General features: G+C 35.5%; 1 protein-coding gene across 2 annotated transcripts in view; it reads left to right on the plus strand.

Annotated features, from left to right (window-relative positions):
* LOC150102248 (uncharacterized) overlaps positions 1-24494 on the plus strand; it is a 113051-nt gene that overhangs the window by 36645 nt on the left and 51912 nt on the right. For both annotated transcript variants that reach the window (XM_090399272.1, XM_090399273.1), the window contains 2 exons: positions 1867-1947; positions 4484-4628. In XM_090399272.1, the coding sequence (XP_090255398.1) occupies positions 1867-1947; positions 4484-4628 (226 nt within the window). The remainder of the gene's footprint in view (positions 1-1866; positions 1948-4483; positions 4629-24494) is intronic.

The following is a 24494-nucleotide window of genomic DNA, read 5'->3' on the forward strand; positions in this document are numbered from 1 at the left end:
TCCCTCTGTCCAGGCTTTCTGAACTATGCAGTGCAGCCACTGTAAGACTTATACCACCATACTTCAGCATTTCTGGTCGAATATCATCTACTCCTGCTGCCTTTCCATATTTCAAGCCTTTGATGGCTTTTTCTACTTCAAGTATGGATATGTATTCCTGACGGTATGCCTGTTGAGTGCTATCACTGCTTGTTTCATTTAGCAATTTTTCGAAGTAATTACTCCATACTTCAAGGATATCTTTTTCTCCTGTTTTCATGTCAACTTTATCATCTCTAACTCCTTTTACAGCACTTTCCTCCATTTCTAAGCTTCTTCAACAAACTCCAGAATATCTTACCACCTTCTTGATATTTATTTTCTATATTCTTGCCAAAGTCCTCCCATGACTTTTTGTTTAACTAGTTTTACAGTGTTTCACTTTCTTACATTTGTCTCTGTATTCTCTAAGAGCAAAAGCTGACTTATTTGCCAGTAACTTTTGATATGCTTTCTTCTTTTCCTTCACTGCATCTTTAACTTCCTGTGTCCACCCATGGAGTTCTGATTTTTCTATCCTTGCAGACAACCTCACCACATGCCTCTCTGGCTGAATCAATCAGAGGATTTTCTTGAAGGCTTGCCACTGAATCGCCAAGGTTTGGTTCCTGTTCTCAAACTCTTTCATTTTTTCTTTAATAATCTTTGTGTATTTTAGTCTACAGTTCACATCTGAGAGCTGCTCAACTTTTATTAGCTTTAAAACTTTCTTACATGTTATTCTTTTCAATATGAAATTCAATTTTATCCTGCTCAAGACTAAATAGTGATCACTTCCAATTTCAAATCCTGTATACACTCTGGTGTCCTGCACCAAGGAAAAACATCACTATCAACAATAACATAGTCAGTGAGACTTTTCTTATTCCTCTTCTCTCCATGTGAATTTATGCACATTTTTATGTTGGAACATGGTGTTAGTAATAACCAGTCCATGTCCTGAGCAGAAATCCAAGAGATATTTGCCATTATTATTAGCTTTGCTCTTTTCTCCAAATTTTCCAAAAATATTTTTGTATGTCTGACAATCATTTCCTACTCTGCTATTTAGATCCCTAACAAGGACCAACTTTTCCTTTTTCATTGCGTCAGTTGCTTTTTCTAAATCATCAAAAAATTCCTCCACTACCTTAGTAGAACCTTCTGTGGGACCATAGGCACAAACAAGTCTCATTGTCCAATTCTCCATTTTGATATTTGCCCACATCACTCGACTCGAGACTGCCTGCCATTCAAAAAGATTAGCATCATATTTTGTGTTGAATACTATGGCTACTCCTTCTTTTCCTTGATTGTCATTTCCTGAATATAACATTTTGTATTTATTGCTCAGAAAGACCTAACCAGTTTTTGTCTTTTTTGTTTCAGTCACCCTATTATGTTGATCTGGTACTTATCCAGTTCTTCAGCCAGCTCTATTTCTTTGCCATTCAGGCTTCTTATGTTGATAGTACCGATCTTTAACTCTGGTGATGTTAAGTTTGGGTGTGCTTTCATATTTGTTCAGACTTTCAGAATTGAAAATCTTCTATATCTAAATCCATTCACAGGCATCTATGCCATAGTGAGATTCAGACCAGTTTGGAAAGCAGAGATTCTACCTGTTTTGATAATTTCGATTTGATAAAGAAAGTTTTCATTTCGATATTGTTTTATTCGGAATTACTGAAAAAAGTGTGGATTTTTTTTTTTTTTTTTGGCTATGAACTATGAATAAAAGCTATGAATTTTACTCATTCGTTTTCTAAAAGAAAGAAAGAAAATTACTGTTGCTATATATATATATATATTCCTAAAATGTACTAAGATATGCGATTTGCATTCCAGATGATCTTTCTAGTAAAATCTCAGTTAGTGATGCTGAACTCAGTGATGACAGTTTCTTTGAGAAACAAGTGCCATTAACTTGTAAGTCTTAATAATTTTGCTAGTTTTGTTGTGTTTTTAGTTATTTATATCAGTTCTACTAGTATTATTTACTTCTTAGAAAGAAAATTGAGATGCATATATGTTTTGTGTATTCCTCTACAGGTCACTACATTCATCCAGGTGGCAATTTTCTTGTTCACCTTGTGTTACTCATTACTGCATGTCATAATTATCTCATGTAATATCATGTATGAGCTAATATGATTTTGCATTATCATCCACAAAAATGAATTCTTTGCCTACAGCACCATGGAACAATTGAACATGATGTTGAAGAACTTCTTTGCAATATCATTCACCAGTTATAATCTCTTTTTTCAGCACAAGCATAATGCCTTCCCATGAGATGACCTGACCATTGTTGTATCTAGCCCTTTCAAGAACGTTTCCATGATGGTAAGCAGTGCCACCTTCATGCCGGGTCAAATGTTGTCTAGAATCAAAGGAAAGACTAAAATGACTCTCATCTGTAAGGAATACATTAGCTCATTGGTGTCTTGTCCAATTTTTATGGATAGATACAACACTACTGAAAACGTGCTCTACAGTGAGCTATAGATAAATTGATTCAGACTACAGGCCCTGCTGGTTGCAGATGCCTTACCACAGTTTGTCGAGTTATCCATGTAGCTGTGCTTGAATGCAGCTAACTTGCAAGCTGACCTGCTATGTTCATTGATTATCTTTTGCTGTTATAACCAAAAATCTGTCTTCATGCTCCATGGTAGAGTGAAGGTCTCTTAGCAAACATCGAACACATTCTATTGGTTTGAAATGCTGCTGCAGCCTGAATACAATGCCATGTGAGATTCCAATGTCTCTGACAATATCAGTAATTTTACAATCTTCTTAAAGCTTTCCAATAATTCTTTTTTTTGAATTTGTACTAACTTTCTACTTGAAATCATACATTCTTGATTTCAAGAATGCATGATTTAATGAGCACAAAGAAAGTTCACTACTGTGATTCAAAGTTCTGTGGAACTTTTTTTTACAAGAATAACTTCTTTGATGAAATGTGTTTGAATCACAGTAGTGAACTTTCTTTGTGTTCATTAATGATGATGAATTTGACTTTTTGCCATAGTGCATGCATTGTGTATAACAGCTAGATGGAAATATTTCGTATTAATCATGAGATGGCATATTCTACAATTAACTGCATAACCATTATGGTTTGAACTTTTGAATCTGGACATTTGGTGTGTTAGTTATTATTTTCTCTGTTTGGTACAGCTTTTTATATAAAGTCTTTGATTTTCAGTTATTTTCTGAAGAAGATAGCCTGATACAATCATCACCAAAAAAAAAAAAAAACTGAAGTGTAAAAATAATGCACGTAACAATTAAGTGATTGTCAAATATTTGAGAATCCCATTGAAATTAGTATCAGAAATCTTTCTGTTATTGTATGTGGCCTCTATTGCTATATAAGGCAAATAGATATACTCCTTGATTCCACCATACATCTGTAATACTCTCATTGGCACATGAAGAACTTGCAGATTTTGAAAAAAATGTTACTATGTGATACAGAATTAGTGGTCTTCCATTCGTATCGTTGGGAAAAACTACATCATCAAAAAATCAACTGTTGGTAACATTATTAGTCACTGAAAATATGAAAATGCCACTTCAACTGAGAGATGCACAAGAAAACTCAGGTGACACCAAAAGGAAGACTCCTTGTAAGGATGGCAGGGAAATTTTATTGGCCAATGTGAAAATGATCAACTAGGTGTTCAAAGATTCTGCAGAGGTTCAGTTTAGTAGTAGAAGCATGTATATATGGAGTGATGGATCACATTACAGCCTTTTTTAGTTGGATGTGTCAGGTGTCTGGGAAATATGCTATGCTCAAGCTTATCCTAATTATGAATTGCCTATCCCGGTAACTTAGATCTTTTGGTTATAGTATCTGGAAGGATGAATGCCAACAAACATCCATTGCTGTTGAATAATGCAATGCTTCCTATATTTTAGCATTGATGTGAAACAGACTTATGTCTCTTTCGGCATGACAATGTACAGTGTCATACTGCTGGTGCTTTTGTGATATTTAAGAAAGATTATATGGAAAAACTGGACTGGCTTTCACAAAGTCCCAATGTCAACATGAAAAACACAGTTGGACAACCAGAACATCATTTACAGACAAGACAGATCAGTACATTCAACAATGGAACATGGACCCGTGTTGAAGTAAGAATGGTCCAAAATGACATCACAAACTACTGGTGAGTATGCCTGAAAGGACAGGTTCTGTGATAAGGGTCAAAAGAGAGTCCACATACTATTGAGATGTGCGAATTTAGGTTTCTCTACAATATGGTGCCACTTCAATACTTATATTAACATAGTTTGTGAGGTAGTGTTCAAGTTTTCTCATATTACTGATATACTTGTTTACATGTTTTAGTTTACTGCTACATCATTTACATTAAGCAAAAACTTATTTAAGGGAGAATTCAACACTTGAGTTTAATCTTATCCTAACTTTTATTTTATATTTTAGCAACATCTGCTTATCAGATGCTACTTGGAAAAACTATTATTTCCCAGACCTCAAAAGAGGCAACAATAGTTGATTCAGATAGTGATGATGTTGAAGAAGAATTAGCTGCTGCTGTTCATACAGAAGGTCTTTCAAGTCAGCCACAGTAAGTTTTATATTATCAATCAGATGTTTACATTTTCATGTAAGGAAGACATTGAAATAAGCAAATTGTTTAGCTGCAATCAAAACAACATATTTTACTTTTAACTTAAAATGATAACTATGGAAGTTGTAAAGCAAGATCTCAGATTTTTCAGGCCATTTCTGCTGCATGTGACAAGAGAGTGAATTCAGAAAAATACAGTCACAAAAAAAAAAAAAAATAAAATAAATCTGCTAATGCCTTTTTATTCCCGTATATGGGAGTAGGCGAGGCCATTTAGCCCTATCTAACTTTTGGAGACTGAGTGGGCAGTTCAATCTCCACTGGTACCAATCAGAGATAGATGGCCCAAGGCTATCACTAATTAAGCGGTACTCAGTGAAGAGAGGTGGCTCAAATGTGCTGCCATCTCGTGGTCCCTAACCCTAACACAATATATATTTAATGTCTGAAATAATGTGGGTTCTACAGTCGATTTTCTTGAGTTTACAGGACGAAAAACCCGAGTTTCCGGGAGGAAAAACCTGCTTGCCCATGCCAGAGATCGACTAACTCGGGAACCGGTCGAAAAAAGGCTTAGAAAAATTTCCTCTAGTCGCCGACTAGACTCGAAACCAAATCTTCCTTCGTGCGGCCAAGCTCCATGGTTGGCAAACGCCACGTCCACTGAGCTACACAGGCTCTAAATACAGTCACATGGGTTTGAATTCCATTCAAGGTGCTAAGAATGGTTATGATGTCTTCAACTAAAAGTTTGAACTGACTTGCTAGTCAGACATTCCCTCTCACTAAGTTCAACTGTACTTGGAAAAGTACAGTTGAACTTAGTTGTAACTTATTAAAATGAAATCACAGCTCTAATGAGCAAAAAAAAAAAAAAAAAAAAAAAAAGCCATAATGATTTTAATTTATGCATATTCCAATACAATCGCTCACTTTTATAATGAACATACTGCATGTATATGTCATACAAATTTTAGTTACTATATAAACATTATTAATTGCTCAGGTAATTCTTGGAATAGAGACAAAAATTTAAGGAGTGACTTAGCTGTTAAGACCACCAGATTACACGCCAATTTATAACCTAATCTTGTCCTTGGGGACCATTCCCTCACTACCTACCTCTCCAGCTTCTAGCCTCCAATCTCCCATTCCTCACTTTACCCAAACACTACTGAGACTGTAAATCAGTTAAAAACGAACTCCTCTGTCAGAAAGATGTTTATAAAAGAGTCTCTCAATTTGTGAAACGAGTCAGAATTATTCCTGAGTTAGAATGTGTTGTGAAAAATGTTCATCATCATCATCAAATTCCTGCCATGTACCCTCAAGGGGTGTACAGGATATGATAGTACTACATGAAAAAATTACATCATTACTAACTTCCTATCTACAATTTTCCTCCAAATCAGTCTGTTACTTGTCAAGACTCCAACATTATCAGATCTTATATTTCTATCGTCTAAGACACTTTGTACCGTATCAATCCACCTATATCTTGGTCTTCCTCTGGGTCATTTTGCTGCCAACCTGGCAGAGAACACTTGTTTTGCTAATCTTTCTTCGCCCATTCTGTTTAAGTGACCATACCACCTGAGATTAGCTCTGCTAACGCATTCCTGGATGTTGACAATGTCAAGTTCTTTCCTAATATCCTCGTTTTTAATATGATATTGCCATTGATGCCATCTGTTCACGCCTCTAATCTTTCTCAGGACTCTCATATCTGCGGTCTCTAGTCTTTGGTCAAGTGTTTTACTTCTGACCCAACTCTCAGATCTATAAGTTAAAACTGGTTTGAACACTGTCTTGTATACAGCTAATTTAGTGTTCCGACTAATTTCTATCTTATTCCATATGAATTTAATCATTTGACTTCCTACCATACCAGCTTTGCTGATTCTGTTGTCTATTTCTATATTTAATTTACCATCTTCACGAAAAATCGTGCCTAAATAGCTGAAATGTTTTACTTGTTCCACAGGTTCTCCATTCACAACACAGTTGACATTCTCAATGATTCTGCCTATTTTCATTGTCTTTGTCTTTTTATTGCTGACATTCATACCATATCTATTACAACAGCTGTTCAATTTAGTCAGAGAATCTTGCAGACTTGTAGCAGATTTATTTAGAAGTATAACATCATCCGCATAAAGCAAAGAGCTGACATTAACATCTCCAATTTTGACATCATGTTTAATACCACTTTCCTTCATAATGTGATCCATATAGATAATGAATAACAGAGAGGCTAATGTACATCCTTGTCTCACACCAGATTTAACATTAAACCATCTTCCTGTACTTCCTTCAATTCTAACTGCAGACTTACAACTCAAATAAAGACTAATTATTGCTTGATATAATGCCCCATTGACACCATATAACTGTAGCGTATTGAATAGCTTCTCTTCCCGTACTTCCTTCAATTCTAACTGCAGACTTACAACTCAAATAAAGACTAAGTATTGCTTGATATAATGCCCCATTGACACCATATAACTGTAGCGTATTGAATAGCTTCTCTCTTGGCACCTTGTCATATGCCTTTTCCAAATCGACGAAACTTAAATACAGATCTTTGTTATATTCCCATGATTTCTCCACTATTTGTTGTAAAGTGAAGATCTGATTCTGACAGCCTCTATTTGGCCTGAATCCAGCTTGTTCTTCACCAAGCTTTTTTTCTACAATTCTTTTCAACTGTTTCTCAAGTATACTTGCATATATGCATATATATTGTGAAAAATGTTGCAGTATGTAAAACGTTTTCCTTGTCCTCTTCATGTTGACATTGTTGAAGAATTAATATGCTTATATATTGGCACTGGAAAACAACATCACTAAAACAAAAAAATTTAGAAAGTGCAAGCTTACAAATGTCAGTGCAAGCTTACAAATTGATGCAATGGTTGACTACACAAAGGAACACTGGATTCTCCATAGACAATCTGATCTTGAAGACTCCAGCGAAAAAATTTACATACACAAGTTGGATGAATTTACATACTATTTTGTATGTAACAATGGTTGGCTGGATCGATTTAAAAACTGACATAACATCATTATGTTTTTTGTTATTTTTATAAAAGGCTAATTGAAACTGTGTTATTAATTATTATTGTTTTTGATTACAGAAAAATAAACTGTGTTTAGTATTAAATGCATGTTTTAAAATTATGACAAATAAATTTTCTTTAATATTAAGTGTATTGTAGTTTATACAAGCATATTCATGCAAATAACATCTAGCAATGTAATTATGTTGTTTTTTTCTCTATTACTTTTCATGTTTTTAATCCATTTTTTATCAAGTTATTGAAAATTAGAAAATGGAGATAGGAGATAGATTTAACTTGTCACTGATATTGTGAGTAATGGTTATAACAAGCATGTTTTGTAATGATGATTGACACAATTCATATGCAGTTTCAGATTTCCAGCATAAGAAATGTACTCATTTTAGACCAGCAAATGTCAAGAATTTATCATTCTTTTACTTAAATAGACTGCCAGTGTATAGTAAAACTGTTTTTCTTACCTCAAAATTTATTTGACACGTTGTTTGTTCTACCCATTCAAGGAGAGCTCCATTTATTATTATTATTATTATTACACTGGAAATTTATTATTATTTAGAGACCCAAACTATCAAAACAATATATATCATACCTCTTCTTAAATGCATTTACAGACGAAGAACTCATTACTGAGTCAGGCAATGCATTCCACTCATTCACCACCCTCCAAGCAAAAAATCTAGTTCTCACACCCCTGTTAACCACACTTTTCCTAAATTTCCAGGGATTACCTCTTGTTCTTCCATCACTATCACACAGCTGAAATATTTCCCCTGCATCAATCTTATAAAAACCTTTTAGTAATTTAAATGTTTCTATCATATCCCCTCTTCTCTGCCTATCAACCAACCTCTGCAATCCACAAGCTTTCAATCTATCAATGTAGGGAGCATTTTTTACATCACTTACCAACTTAGTCACTCTCCTCTGAACCCTCTTCACAACCTCTTCATTTCTAAGGAATCCAAGTGACCAGACTTGAGCACAGTAATCCAAATGTGGAAGTATCAATAGTAACCTCTTTATCTCTGGATGATAGTGTGCTCTTCAATAACCAAGTAATCTTTGTGCAATCTTGGCCACCTTAGAAATGTGACCTCTGAACTTTATCTGCTTATCCACCAACACCCCAAAGTCCCTAGCCTCATCAATCTCTTGGAGTACCATTCCATCAATGTGGTACACATCTGGTAATCTTTTAATCCACAAAATGCATAACTTTTCCACTTTTCCACATTGAACTGACATCCGTCACCTTTTTCCAGCTTATTTAAATCATCCTGCCAACTCTCAACATCAGCTTGATTTTTTTATTGCACTACCCAACTTTGCATCATCAGCAAACAATTGAATATCTCCCTTCAAGCCATTTCCTATATCATTTATGTACAAATTAAACAATAATGGCCCAAACACAGAGCCCTGAGGCACACCACTGGTCACCTGCTTCATCCTTGACTCTGCTACTCCTTACTCTACTTTCTGGTATCTCTCTCCATCAGCCATTCTCTTATCCATATCACCAATTTAGTATCCATCCCCATCTGCTCTAATTTGCACAACAGCATTCCATGGGGCATTCTGTCAAAAGCCTTAGCAAAATCCAGAAGTATCATTGTGTAGCCATTCCCCTTGTCCAGCTCAGATGTCATTCTATTATAAAAAGTTAATAAATTGCTAAGGCAGGATCGACCTTTAACAAAACCATGTTGGCCCCTATAGAGTATCATATTCTGATCCACTCATTCTTGAATTCTGATTCAAATTTTACCAACTTTTCCAATACTTTTATCACCACTCCCAAGATGGTGATTGATCTGTAATTAACTACCGCAGTCTTAGAGCCACCTTTATGCAAAGGAACCACTTTCCTTCCTTCCACTCCCTAGGGATCATACCAGAGTTCAAACTTAAGTTAAATAACCAAGTAAGAGGCATTGACAATTCCTTTGTACATTCACGCAACACCCGAGCTGATGTTCCATCTAAACCTACAGCAGTGTTTGCATTTAAATTCTGCAATATGCTAAGTACCTCTGATTTATTAACTTCAATTTTCACATCAGCTATTGCTACAGGTACAGAGATATCCTCACTTGGGTGATAGACTTATGAAAAGTGATCACTCAGTAACTCTACTATTACATCTGAATTGGTCACCTCAATACCAACAGCACCCACTAAGGTTATCCTTCCAAAGTCATTCTTCCTTTTACTTGCCACATAGTGGAAGAACTCTTTGGGATTACCCTTGATCTCCTTGGCTTAGTCTTCTCATAATCTGATTTAGTTTTTCTTACTATGCTGGTAACCTTTCTGGCTTGAGCCTTGTACTGCTCATGGGTGTACTGATTGCCTTTCTCCATAACATGTTCTTTTTTTGCAGATCAAGCCTGATGCTACTATTCATCCAACTAACACCTACCTTGATTGTCTTCCTGACCATGGGAATACATTCTGATATTGCCTTCCTCAGATACCCGCTGATTATATCCCATGCACTGCTAACATCTTTCCCCTGCAATATGTTCTGCCATGGGACGGCGGTAAGCTCACTCCGAAGCTTGTTATAATTACCTAACCTGTAGTTCTGTATATATCCCTTCTTAAGAGAGAAATCTACAAATTTTGCAACCTCCGAAGTCAATACCACATGATCGCTCTTACCATTTGGAGGTAATGAAGACACTTTACTTATGCATATGTCCTATGACCAGATTCAACACTCTCACACCATGAGTCCCTTCAGTTATATGCTGTTTCAAGTAATTATCTCTTAGAAGGTGTATGAATTCCATTTCCTTTTTGCCATGTGATATTTCCTCCTTCCAATCGATATCACCATAATTAAAATCCCCCATAACAATCACTAACCCTGCACTCATTGCACTAATTTGCTGATGCATGAATTCAATATCATCCCATGTACACTCTGGCCTATAGCAGTAACGAACTGTATATTTGGTTGCGTTGATCACTATTTCACAAATGTACTATCATTCACACGTCTATCCTCTTGATATACTACTTTCTTTGGCTGCAACTCATCAGCTATCATCAACAGTACTCCTCCACCTGTTCTATCTTCTCTATCCTCCCTGAAAATACTGTACCCATCACATTCAATTCCAGTAACTACATCTTCTGTTGACAGCCAAGTTTCACTAATGCTACAACTTTTGGTGAGATTGCACTGATTAATGCCAAAAAGTTTTCCTTCTTATTTTGAATGCTTCTTGCATTAGTATACAAAAGTTTCAGATTCCCTTTAGTTCTTGTACCAGCTTTAGAAGTGATATACATTCTACTGATTTCAGTAGTCCCATGCTGATTTTTATCCACTCTATTCTTCAAATTATTCTGCGAAAAAGGATCAACAAATATATATTTACTGCATAAGTTTCTCCCTCTTACACTCAACCCTTTTCAATTTTAGTTTCCCTGTTCAATTACTTCAACTTATTCAGAAAACAGTAACTTCTTCAAACGCTTATGACCTTCCATGTTCAGATGCAACCCATCTCTTGCATACAGCTGTCTTTTGCTTTCAAACACACTCCAGACATCAACAAATTCCAGTCCTCTTTTTTTGCACATTATTGCAATCATATCATTCATTATCATTGCTTGTCTACTTAACTCATATATGTCAAAAAGCAGCAGCACACACACTATCCTCCCTTCGTCACTTTTCTTTTTAATGATATCTAACAATTTTCTTAAATCTTTTGCAACCCGATTTTTACTACCACTTGTACTCACCATAACTATCATCTTTTCTGCATCTTGCCTTCTCTTTATTGCTAAAGTCACTCTCTCTCTATTGTTCCACCAGACAAGCACTCCTCAGGTATGCTGCTTTCCATACCCTTAATCATTGAATCACCATATATATTGAATCTTCATAACTTCATTCGAACCCAAACAAGCATCATTCATGGCCTCATTTTCTACACTATTCAGCATGACTCTCCCAGTTTCATTACTATCCCTCAACACTCTTTTACTTGCTCCCTCAATTTCACAACATCTCATTTCTTCTAGACTTCTTGTGCTTTCATTCTGTTGACTCCCAATCACTTCCATACTATTCATTACTTCATCATTACTAAACTTGATTACTTCAGCTAAGTAATCTCCATAGTCCTAATTTCTTTATTCAACACATTTAACTCAGTCTTAATATCCTGAACCTCCTTACTGAGCACTTCTATTTCCTCTTGCAGGAGATGAAGCAAGAGGAATTGGAAGTACTCAGTAAGCTTTTCACAAACTCCTGTCAAAGCTCTTCTGCTACTGTCCCGACATATGATTCCATTCCTAATTGCTCTAATCTATCTAGACACTTTTCACATACATTAACATTTTCATTCTTCTCATTTACCCAAATGGTCCACAGATTTTTCGGTGCATACATATAGTAGTTTCCGCATTGCATCCACTGCAAGAAATCCAAGGCAGAGCTAGACTTTCATACAGAAGTCATCCATGCCGCTGACGTACGTTTCTTTGTGGACGCCATCTTTAGATACTGAAGTAGTGAAAGAAACAAGTAGTGAAAACACAATATAAACAACAAAGTTTAACAATAACACCACTGAAGGACACTTGTATCCAACTGAAGCACAATTTGAGACAAAAAGCTTCAACTGGCACTTTGAAGCAAGTGCACATATGCACAAACATCCAGGAAGCAGCCAACTCTTAGCAATAAGTGTGAAGTTTTGTTTGCAGGGATTGTAATGGAATAGTTGGGTGTGTGTGTCTCTTTAATAAGAATTTTATTTTTATTTATTTGAAAGAGTTTCTTTAAGATAAATCTATATCAGAAGATATAAATTGAAAGAAAACCTGAAGTATTGTTTCAAAAATCAGACTAATACAGTATGGTGAAAGTAATTTCCTTTACTAATGGATGACTGCTTCTGCTTTCCATATGAAGTTTATTGCTAGCATATAATTTGAATCAAAGCTACAACACTAGAAATTGTTCTAGAGGAGAAATTTATAGATTCTTCTATATTCTTGATGTAGCATTTGCACAATTTAAGATTTTTTGATTAAAATATACTTGGAAACAAGGAGAAATATTCTGGAGATAGAACTTAGACACAGTTCATCAAGTAGAAGAATCATTTAAACAAAAGATCAAAGTTCTGTCGCCAGAATATTTCTCCCTTGTCTCCAAGTATATTTTAATTAGCTTAGAAGTGTTGAAAGAAGTTTCTGTATGGATGTTGAAAACTATTGAAAGCCTAGTGTTGGAAAACGTTTTTGTATGAAGTTCTCACCTGTAAGGTAAATCGATAGTGAAACTTCTTTTATATTGAAGTTTGCTGAGATAGAACATTTTTATCTGCTTGTTTTCAGGTTGAAAAGAAGTTCTGTTTTGAAAAAATGTTTGTTTTGAATTAAAACAATTTCTAATTTTGAACCAATTGGATATATCAGTGATTTTCAACCTTTTCCATAATACAACACACCTAGACTAATTATTAAAATTCTGCAGCACTAAAAATATATTCTTTTAATTTTTTTTGATGATCTGGCAAAAAATAGGCATAATTTTGATTGATTTACACACACAAGAAGAGGGAAGACCAGACACTAATAAATAAATGCACAAATTACAACATTATTTCTTTCAATTAATTTGTTTTCATAAATCTCACGGCACACCAGTTGAAAATCGCTGGTATATATGTATGTATATATATATATGATTGCAGTGGAGAATTAAACTTTGTAAAGCTGAATAGGAATAACAAAGAGTTTTCCTTTGTTTGTCAAACTTGAAAGTTACTTTTTTTTTTCAAGTTACACTTTCTTTATCTCATATATCTTTTATGAAGTTTTTTGATCAGATTTTTTGTAATTAACTATACTTTTTTAAATTACTTAAACTTTTTTTTTTATTACATTTCTCTTGTCTTATTTCTGAGACTAAGATAAGTGAATGTAATGAATAAGATTAGTTTAATGGTCGGGGAAACTGTTATTCTTTTAAAATAAATAAATTTAGACACTTGAAAGAAACGAACACTCATGGTATGATGAAATTTTTTGCTTGGAGAGCGGTAAATCTAATCCTCGTGTCCTTGCTAGTTGTGTGTGTGATGACCTCTTATTCTGCTCCCACACTGGGGGGGGGGGCAGAATAAGAGGTCGTCTTAAGCTCTAGTTAAGATCTCTTGTTCTGCTCCCTCTAGCCAAGTGCTGAAACATTTTTTTTGCATCAGTCCTATAAAATCATTTAAGTAACTTAAATGCTTCTATCATATCCCTCTTTTTTTTTTTTTTTTTTGCCAACCAACTTTTCCAATCCACAAACCCTCAATCTATCCTCATAGGGAGCATTCCACAGACCACTCACCATCTTGATCACTTGCCTCTGTATCCTCTCCACCACTTCCCTATCCAAAAACACCCAGGTGACCAAATCTGAACACAGTAATCCAGATGTGGACATATCAAGACTTTATAAAGAGGAATGATAATACCCTTATCTCTGTTTGTTAGTATGTTTTTCAGTAACTAAGTAATCCTGTGTGGTACCCAGGTTACTTTAGCAATGTGCCGTCTAAATTTCAACTCTCTACTTATTACTACCCCCAAATTCCTGGACTATAGTTCGCTCAATGTGGTACAAGCTTGTAATCTTTGTATCCCAAAACGCATAGCTTTACACTTTTCCACATTAAATTAATATCCATCATGTTAATCATCCTGCAAACTCTTTACATCACTTTGATTAACTATTACCCTACCCAACTTTACATCATCAGTAAATAACTGAATATCTCCCTTCAAATTATTTCCTATGTCATTTATGCACAAATTAAACAGCAGTGGTCCAAGCAAGCCCTGAAGCACCACACCTCCATATACTACTTTTTGGTATCTGTTCCTGAGCTACCCTTGTGATATTGATAAATCTATATCACCAGTTTCATATCCATCCCCATTTGTTGCAGTTTGCATAATAAAGTTTCATGCAACATCCTGTCAAATGCTTTTTCAAAATCCAGCGGTATCATTGTTTAACCCTTCCCTTTATTCAACTCAGCTATCACTCTATTATAAAAAGTTAGTAGATTACTAAGGCATGACTGACCCCTTCACAAAGCTACATTGCTCCTTATAGAATATCATATTCTTATCCACCCATTCTGAATTCTCTTTTTGATCAACTTTTCCAGTACTTACCACCACTCCTGAGATATAATTGGTCTATAACTCGTTACCATGGACTTTGATCCTCCTTTATGCAAAGGAATTATTTTGCCCTCCTTCCATTCTCTTAAGACTTTTGCCAGCGCTGAGACTTAAACAGCCTAGTCAAAGGCATCACCAGGTTCCCAGCACATTCTTGTAAAACGCAACACCATTCATTCCCACAGATGTGTTTGCATTCAGATTCTACAGTATACTAAATACCTTCCTTGAACTTTTGCTTTCACATCAGTCCCTGTCATCTCTGTTATAACAATATCTTCACTTGAATGATATCCTATCCTATCCTAATTTTACACTCACATGTAGACCAACTGCTCTTTACCATGTAGGTCAGGGGTCGCCAAACTTCTTTGACCGTCGACCCTTTCAAGAGTTTCTTGACTTTTTATCGACCTCTTCTATTTTACTATTACGTAATTATAATAGGAGCAAAATAGATGCTTATGTGAGTTTTTAGATTGTTTATTTTATAGTTACAGTGTTTATTGTATGTATAATACAGTATATATTATTATATTGGCTTAACGTCGAAGGAATATGTTTTTGTTTTTGATGTCCTTCTTAACATTACATATTTGATAGGAGGGATAAATAATATGTAAAATATAAAATTTAATTTAGATAACAAAATAACAATAATACAATCTTCCTTATATATATGAAAATAAGACTTAAATAAAAGAGCCAATGGGCTTCACTTCGGTGATGTAACATTATTTAAATGAAGGGGATATTAAATCCCAGATTCAGCATGAAACTCTTTCATTCTGATCTTTGAGTTTCTTATTCAGCTTTGAAATAATGTGGGATTTAATATCTCCTTCATTTAAATAATGAAAATAAGACTTTTATTAACTTGGTATACAATTTACTAACGTTGTCAATGTGATGGGTGTGCTTTGTGATTCTTGACAAGATTAGAAATATTGAGTTCAAAATTAGTAAGTTTCAGCCTTAAATTGCCACAGAATGCTATATCTAGCTTATTTCTTTGTTTTGTTAAAATGGAATTAACATGACTGAAACCAGCTTCAACCATGTACGCGCCGGCCGGGCGGGAACCACCGACATCCGTTTATTGGTAAATACGTCATTTTGGCCTACTTGATTGGCCTCCGTAACTATTTTCATGACTTTGCTCCATCTTACAAGTCCTATTCATGTCACTGTTCCCACAATTTACTCTTAATTGCGTTGTCATTCAGGATGGAGGTAATCCAAGTTAACCAAATTAAATATTACCCATACAATGATGTCTTATATTTTTCTGTCGATCCCTGAGTTCGAATCGACCCCTAACAATGTTATATCGACCACTTTGGCGACCACTGGTGTAGGCATTCGGAACCGAAATCCTACACAATAGGTTGGTTATGCCTTATTCCTGGAGGCATCCTATGACTGTAGCTTGTGTGTTCACAAGGCTGGTTTGCCTGCTTACAGGATGAAAAACCCCAGATAAACTGGGGGGGGGGGGACCCTGCTGCCCAAGACTGATGAACTTGGCTATGACTGAGGAAGATCCTTGAGCTCCTCACGTAGTTGACGGGAATCGAACCTAGGACACTCCTTCATCAGCCATATTTGTGAAGTGCATAGCCACTAGGCTAACCACACGGACTGGATGATATACCCTTGCAAAATGATCACTCAGTAGTTCAACAATTCCGTCTTTGAAAAAATTCTTTGGGATTTCCTTTCGCCTCTTCAACTAATTTCTTCTCATAATCTAATTTTGCCTTCCTTACCATGCTGGTCACCTTGCTTGATTCTTTACTGTTAGCTAGTCACCTTTCTGCTTCTATGCTCTTCTCAACATTTTCTTTTTTGCAGATGCTTAATGATGCTACTTATCCATTTAACTCCTACCCGATTTACACTCCTGACCTTGGGTATACAGTGTGATATTGCTTCCTCCAAATATCCCTTGACTATCCCCCATGCATTGTGAACATTCTTCCCTTGCAGATCTTTATGCCATGGTATTGCTTCAAGCTGCCTCCTGAGTTTATCACTGCCTTATAGTTCTGCATATACCCCTTCTTAAATGGAATTTCCACATGTTTTGCTACCTCCCAAGTCACATGATCACTTTCCCCAGTTGAAGGTAATATAACCACCTTAGTTATGGACAGGTCCTCTGACCTTATAACAAGATCCAACACTCTCATCCCAAGTCTCCCCCCCCCCTCTATCACATTCTGCTTCAAGTAATTATCTCTCAGTATAAATTCCATTTCCTTCCTGCCATGTGATTTTTCAGCCTTCTAATCTATATCTCCGAAGTTGAAGTCCCTCATAATAATTATTCTACTTGCACTCATTGTACTAATCTGCTGATGTATATTTTCCGTGTTTAAAGAAAGATCCCAATGCGGAGAGAACTAGCAAAGTAGACAGAATGATGAAAAAGGTATCCTGTGCAGACTAAGTTGGAGGTAATATGCAAATCCTTCACACCTGCTGTCACATTACTCTCTTAAGATGAGGCTTTAGCTTCATGTTTGTTGTTGAATGCTGTTGCTATTCTTTCCTTTCCCTGATCACTATTGCCTGAATATATCTTCTTCTATTTATTAATTAGCAGTATATCACCAATTCTTTTTTATCCTATTAATACCAGTTATGTCCATGTGGTACTTCTAGCAGAGACGTCATAAGGAATTTAGACGCCTATGGCAAGGAAAGAAAATTGCGTTGATCTAAAAAAAAAACTTTAAAAATGTCAATTTTTATGCCTATGTAAAATTAGCGCCTATAGCCGGGGCCACATTGGCCATAGCCTCACTATGCCTCTGACTTCTAGCTCTTTTGCCAATTCACTGTCTTTTCCATTGATATTTCTTATGTTGATGGCACCTATCTTCAGTTCTGCTGAGAGTTTGTTTTAGCATCATGCTTAAATGTTCACTAACAAAAAACAGAGCCAAGGCCTTGTTTCACCAGAAGATGTCCCAGCTGGCATGAAATTTTATCATGTTGTACTATCATGTTTGTCTCTGGTTTAATCTAGTAAAATAAGAGAACAAATATTATCAGAAGCATTACTGGATGTGTTGTTCCAAAAAAAAAAAAAAAAAAAAAAAAAACTAAGAAGAATAATTGTTACTATTGACACTGTAGCTGAAAAAGGGCTCACGTAACATACTGATCTGAAGAAATCAGCATAATCTATTCTAATTTACCTAATAAGAAAAAGAAGTATAAAATAGAAGGCAGTATGGTTAATAGTATTTTCAAATAATTTTTTGGAAATAATATGTTCATTTATACTAGTTTCTTTGTTTTTTTGAGTGTGCTTATTTAGTTCAGAATATTGTTTATTACTGTATAGTGCATAGTGTGTTATTCATTATGCCACCAATGTGTAACAGAACAGTGGCAGTCAAAACACTGTTAGGTGAATTTAACATGAATGATTTTGTTTAGTGCGGTGCAGTGAGAATTGTCTTCTTTACAAAAAGTGAAGAATTTGTAAAAGGAAAGCTGGCTAGACAGCGTGCTCTTAATGGTTTTAAAACAAGTATTGGAAATGTTGGTTGATTTAAAAAAAAAAAAAAAAAAAAAAAAAGTGATTATTATATTTACAGCTATTTTGTCTATTTCTGTTTAAGAGTGCCCCTGTTTAAATCATTGGCTTTTTACTTACGGATTCTTAGGGCATTGTAGCTGTATATTTACTAATAAATATATGTAGCATAAAGGAAGAGAAATTTACACATACCTTTTTCTGGGTGTTGTGGCTTTTCTTCTTTCTGCGATGTGCAAATTACTGTGTGTGTGTGGGAGAGGTTTTGGCAATGTGGGAGAATTAAAATAAAAATGGAAAAAACCTGGGTTTTTTGAATAATATATACATACATATATATTATATTATTAGGGATGGGCAGAGTGTTTTTTTATATTTATATAGGGTGGGAAAGGATGAAAGGGATTGAAAACAGCAACTGATTTTTAGAGGGGAGAGGATTGTGGGAAAGGGGGTTGACAGGGTGTGGTCCGTTTCGACTATGCTTGGTCGTCGTCTGGACACATGGAGGAAGTGGATGCTATGTCAGGTCAGTTAGGTGCTTCTGCTTTTGAAGTGTTTGTGTTATCGCCTGTTGGTCGGGGTTGTGACCTCAATTTTATGTTGTGGAGCTTCCAAACCTCGGAGATTATGTAGGGCCTGTGGACATTGATAGAGTTCACGTCACATTTTATGGCTATTGTTTCTGATGTTCTAAGTGTTGTTCCATTGTCTTGTCTGTCTACTCTGATGGCCTTGTCGATCTGCGGGGTATGTTTTTGTTCAAGGGCGTGAACAGCTATTTCCGTTTTTCCTGTTCTTTGTATTTGATTTTTCTTTTTGATGTTGCATTTTTTAAAAAAAAAAACACTAAAAAACGCAACATCAAAGAAAAATTGAATACAAAGCACACGAAAACGGAAATAGCTGTTCACGCCCTTGAACAAAACATACCCCGCAGATCGACAAGGCCATCAGAGTAGACAGACGACAATGGAACTACACTTAGAACATCGGAAACAATAGCCATAAAATGTGACGTGAACTCTATCAATGTCCACAGGCCCTACATAATCTCCGAGGTTTGGAAGCTCCACAACATAAAATTGAGGTCACAACCCCGACCAACAGGCGATAACACAAACACTTCAAAAGCAGAAGCACCTAACTGACCTGACATAGCATCCACTTCCTCCATGTGTCCAGACGACGACCAAGCATAGTCGAAACGGACCACACCCTGTCACCCCCCTTTCCCACAACCCCCCCTTCTAAAAATCAGTTGTTGTTTTCAACCCATTTCACCCTTTCCCACTCTATATAAATATAAAAAAACGTCCGCCCATCCCTAATAATATAATATATATGTATATATATATATATTATTCAAAAATCCCGGGTTTTTTCCATTTTTCCATTTCTATTTTAATTCTCCCACATTGCCAAAATCCCTCCCACACACACAGTAGTTTGCACATCGCAGAAAGAAGAAAAGCCACAACACCCAGAAAAAGGTATGTGTAAATTTCTCTTCCTTTATGCTACATATATTTATTAGTAAATATACATCTACAATGGCCTAAGAATCCGTGAGTAAAAAGCCAATGACATTTAAACAGGGACACTCCTAAACAGAAACAGGCAAAATAGCTGTAAATATAATAGTTTGTAAAGAGGAGTAGCATAGGAGTTTAGTAGTGAATATTACCAACAAAAAGTACAAAAATATGAGTTTCAGAGAGAATGCTTATGAAAGTACAATAGTAGAAGTGACCAACATTAAATAATGTATGAATTATAGTGTGAAATAAATTGTTGGAGATTAAAAAAAAATTATAAAGTGGTAATGAGAGTAATACTGCTCTTATATTGGGGTGGGAGATGAAAGAGGTGATTGTTTTGCAAGTATGAATGGATTTGAAAAGAGAAAAGCATGGAACGAGAGGAGATAATTAGAAGTGAAAAATAAGGTTAAGAGAGTATAGATTGAAAGTCTGCTGCTACATTATGGTGGGGACAAATTGAGAAGTAGGGCAACAGTTGCAAATAAGTCACTGCATAGGTAGCCCAGGTGTCGTGGTTTGCAATTTATAGATATCGAGTGAATTTGATGGATGGAAGGACTTGTATGTTATTGATAGATTGCACTTGAATGGATTTGGAGTTAAGTGTGGTTCAGTAAAAGGTTGGCAGGTGAATAATCAGAGAACAAGAATAGGGTGGAAGGTAAGCATGTGTCTTTCACTCACTTGTCACATTTGAGTCAAGTGAGAATGAACAATAAATATATAAACGTAGTCTGTAAGATATCAAATTCTAATGGCACAGACAATAGAAAATGCAAAAGTATTTGTAGACTTAAGAGGATACTGCAATTTATGTATACTAATGGCACAAGCATATTTTTTTTATGTGATTCCCACTCGTGAAAGGTTGTAAGCCTATAGTATATTAGTACTTTAGGTCACTAATAAGCAGTGCATTGTTCTCATACTGGGCAGTGAAATTCATCTCCCACCTAAAGACAATCACAAAACACTGAATAAATGAAAGGGTTGACAGTTTGGGATTAGCTGACCAACTGTGTATTTATTGGCTTTCTGTTGGTTGAAGAGCAGATATGTTAACCACTTGGCCAACCAGGCCAGCTGGCCTAGATTTTAGGAATAGAATGTAAAAGGTATAGAATTTTCAGGGAGAGAAGAGAGATTTTTTTTCCCCCCGACTGAAGTTCAGAGATGAATGAAACTGGATCATGCCTGTTGGTTAGTGATAAGTATATACTTGAGAGTAGAGCAAAGTACTGAACCAACAAGATGTCGTGCCATAAAAAAAATGTTAAACAGAAATGTGCAGTATTCTGTATTTTTTCACACTCACCAAATTTTGACCCACTTTTTTGTGTATTTATACATTAGTTAAATTTCTTTTTTGACTAAACAAACAATCACACATAATATATCCAGTAATAAGTTTTGATAAGTAAACATTTCATCCTAAGTATCTTAGGACATCGTCAGTACAGTTAATTGAAACACTACTAGGAATAACATGCAGTTAGGGCTCATGATTAGAATGGAATCCAATATGCATACAGTAGCATGTTATATAATTAAATTAAAATATCTGGAGGGGAAAAAAAATAGATTACATTAAAAATAAGATAACATATATAAAAAATTATTTTACACAATTTTGTATGACAATTTCCCATACTTTAGGAATCGCAAGAATGTAATTACAGTTAGATTTGGTCTGTGAAGTAGGGCTTTAGCACTTTCTTTATATAAACATTCATGTTTATATAAAGATCTGTATAGAAGTTTGGATTATTTTCCAATGGATCCTATGATTTGGGTTTCCAACTCCGTGTTGTGCGAGGCCAGATTTCTGCAGTTTGATAAGACGGATATGGTCTTGGTGTTCTGAAATGTGTTTATGAACAGATCTACCTGTCTGTCCATAGTAAGACAATTTACAGGAGCACTGAACCTCATACACACCAGGTAGCATCAAAGGTGAGAGTTTGTCTTTAGGAGAAGGTAACAAGTTACAGATCTGGTTGATTGGTTTGTAGAAAGTTTGTATTTCTTCATAATTTTTGAAAGACATTTGACTTAAGGTATGGGCTTGTTCTTGTCTGGGTTGATGTGTGGGAAAGTGACTGATGATTTTTTGAGTTGTTTTAAGATTGTATCCATTTAGTATGGCTGTATTTTTGATTATTTCCAATTCTTGGTTTAGAGATTCTTCAGAGGAGCAGAATTTGTGTGCTCTGGTTACTGATGATTTAATGATGCCAAATTTTTGAGATGAATGATGAGCAGAAGAATTGTGAATGTAGCGACCTGGAAATGTCGGCTTGCAATAGAAGTGGAGATGGAACCATCTTCTTTTCTTTGGATATGTAGAAAGGAGATACCCTGTGGAAATTCTTTTTCTAGTGTGAATTTGATGCGAGGATGAAGAAGGTTTATTTTATCTAGAAACGTTGTAGTTCTTGTTCAGAATGACCCCAGACAGCAAAGACGTCATCAACATATCGTAGTAAAATTTTTGATTTGGGTTTAAACATGAAAATTTTTTCGTTAAGGTATTCAAGAAACAGGTTGGCTAAGTTTGATGATAAGGAAGACCCCCATTGCTCTTCCTTTTCCTCTTGCTTGTAAATTTTCTCTTTTCAAGTGAAGTAACCGCATGTAATAATGAATTTGAATAATTCAACAATATCAGATGGAAATTTTTGAGTTAACAAGGCTACGATTTCTTTATGGGGAATATTAGTGAAGAGGGAGACAATGTCAAAGCTAATTAGCATGTCAGTTTCCAACAGTTGAATGTCTTTTATTTTTGTGTGAAACTCTGTTGAATTTTTAATTGATGAGGTTGAGTGGCCTATGCGAGGATGGAGAAGGTTAGATAAAAATCTTCATAATTTGTAAGTCGGACTGCCAATAGAATCCACAACGGGTCTGGGTGGAACGTTATTCTTGTGAAGCTTAGGTAATCCCTGTATTCTAGGAGACATAGCATGGTGTGATATGTGTGTAACATAAAGTGAAAAAAAGAGTTACAGTAAAACATTCTGTGGTCATGTGTTGGACATGACATGGTCATTCAAGGAGTTGCACTCATAGAGTACAGGCAGTACTGCCAACTGCGAAAGATATTATCATAAAGATTTGAAAAGCATGCTGCATAAAAATGTTAAACTAAGGAAGAAAATCTTATGGTTTCCTTGAAAAGAAAATGCCAAAGTGGTTTATAGATAGATATGAAAAGCTATAGTTGCACCAGCAGAAATGATTTGTGAGAGGGTGTCGACTTCTTCTTCCTAGCATTATCTCCTACTTGGTGCAGGGTCTGCTGTTTTTTTTATTTTATTTATTACTTCCATTGGATCTACTTCTCCCATGATGACTCACTCCATCTTGGGAGACTGTATACATATTTGTCAGAATAAATGTATGAAGGTGAAAGACAATTATAAACATCCATGCCCTTAGCAGGATTCAAACCTGCAGCCTCTTGGCTGGAGAGCATATGCACTAACCACTCAGCCAACCAGGCTGGCAGGGTGCAGACTATGTTTTCTTATCTGAAAAAATAGATCCAAGTCACACATTTGAATTTGTAAGGGTGGTTTAGGCATTTTATAAAATGAACAGGGATTAGACCAACTATGAAGCACAAGAGGGTGGCATCACCAGATAAAGCTGCAGCTAAGAAATTCATAGGGAATTTTCAAGAGTTTCTCCAGTTTTATTCACCTTCCCATGTATTCAACAAAACTGGCATCTACTGGAAAAAGATGCAAAAAAAAAAAACATATTATGAATGACATGCAGAAGTTACTATGATGCAAGGATACTGGGATCAAATGCATCAGGAGATTTCAAAATGAAGCCACTCATCATCTGTCATTCATATCTTAATCATATTGAAGAATATAATCCCAGAGTAGTGAGAATAGTGTTTCAGGAGTAGTAAACGAAAGACATGGATTACTTATAAAATTTTTCAGTATTAGTTTTTGAATTATTTGTATGCCAGCAGTAGAACAATATTTTCAAATCAGGAACTTGCTGAAGACTGCTCTTTCTGTTTGTTTATAACACATCAGTTCACGGCTTAGAACCTTGAGTATTCCCTGGGATTCATAAAAGTCAAATTTTTGCTCTTAAATACCACATCATTGATTCAACAGTGGATCATGTTATCACAAAGTACCATAGCAAACATTGTAGAGGGAAATCCGACATTAAAAGAATTCTGGAAGAGTTATAACATTAGAGATGCTATGGATATTTTATAGCTGGCGAAGTATGGGCGAATGTGAGCCAGAAATTGTTGTCAAATAGCATAAAAAAATTTGGGTCCCCTAAATTGTGTCAGTTTTGAAGATTGGAACCCACCAAACTGCAACAAAAAGAAACTGAAGAAGTGGCACACCTTGGAGCAGATCCATTTCTTGAGGTAACAGCAGAAGATATGAAGTAGTTTTTGAAAACCTCTTTGAAGAAGAAGGAACCTCTA

The sequence above is a fragment of the Typopeltis vanoorti genome, chromosome 10, assembly GCF_054136105.1.
Source record: "Typopeltis vanoorti isolate ZY-2024b chromosome 10, IOZ_Tvanoo_1.0, whole genome shotgun sequence".
In the NCBI taxonomy this organism is placed as follows: Eukaryota; Metazoa; Arthropoda; class Arachnida; order Uropygi; family Thelyphonidae; genus Typopeltis; species Typopeltis vanoorti.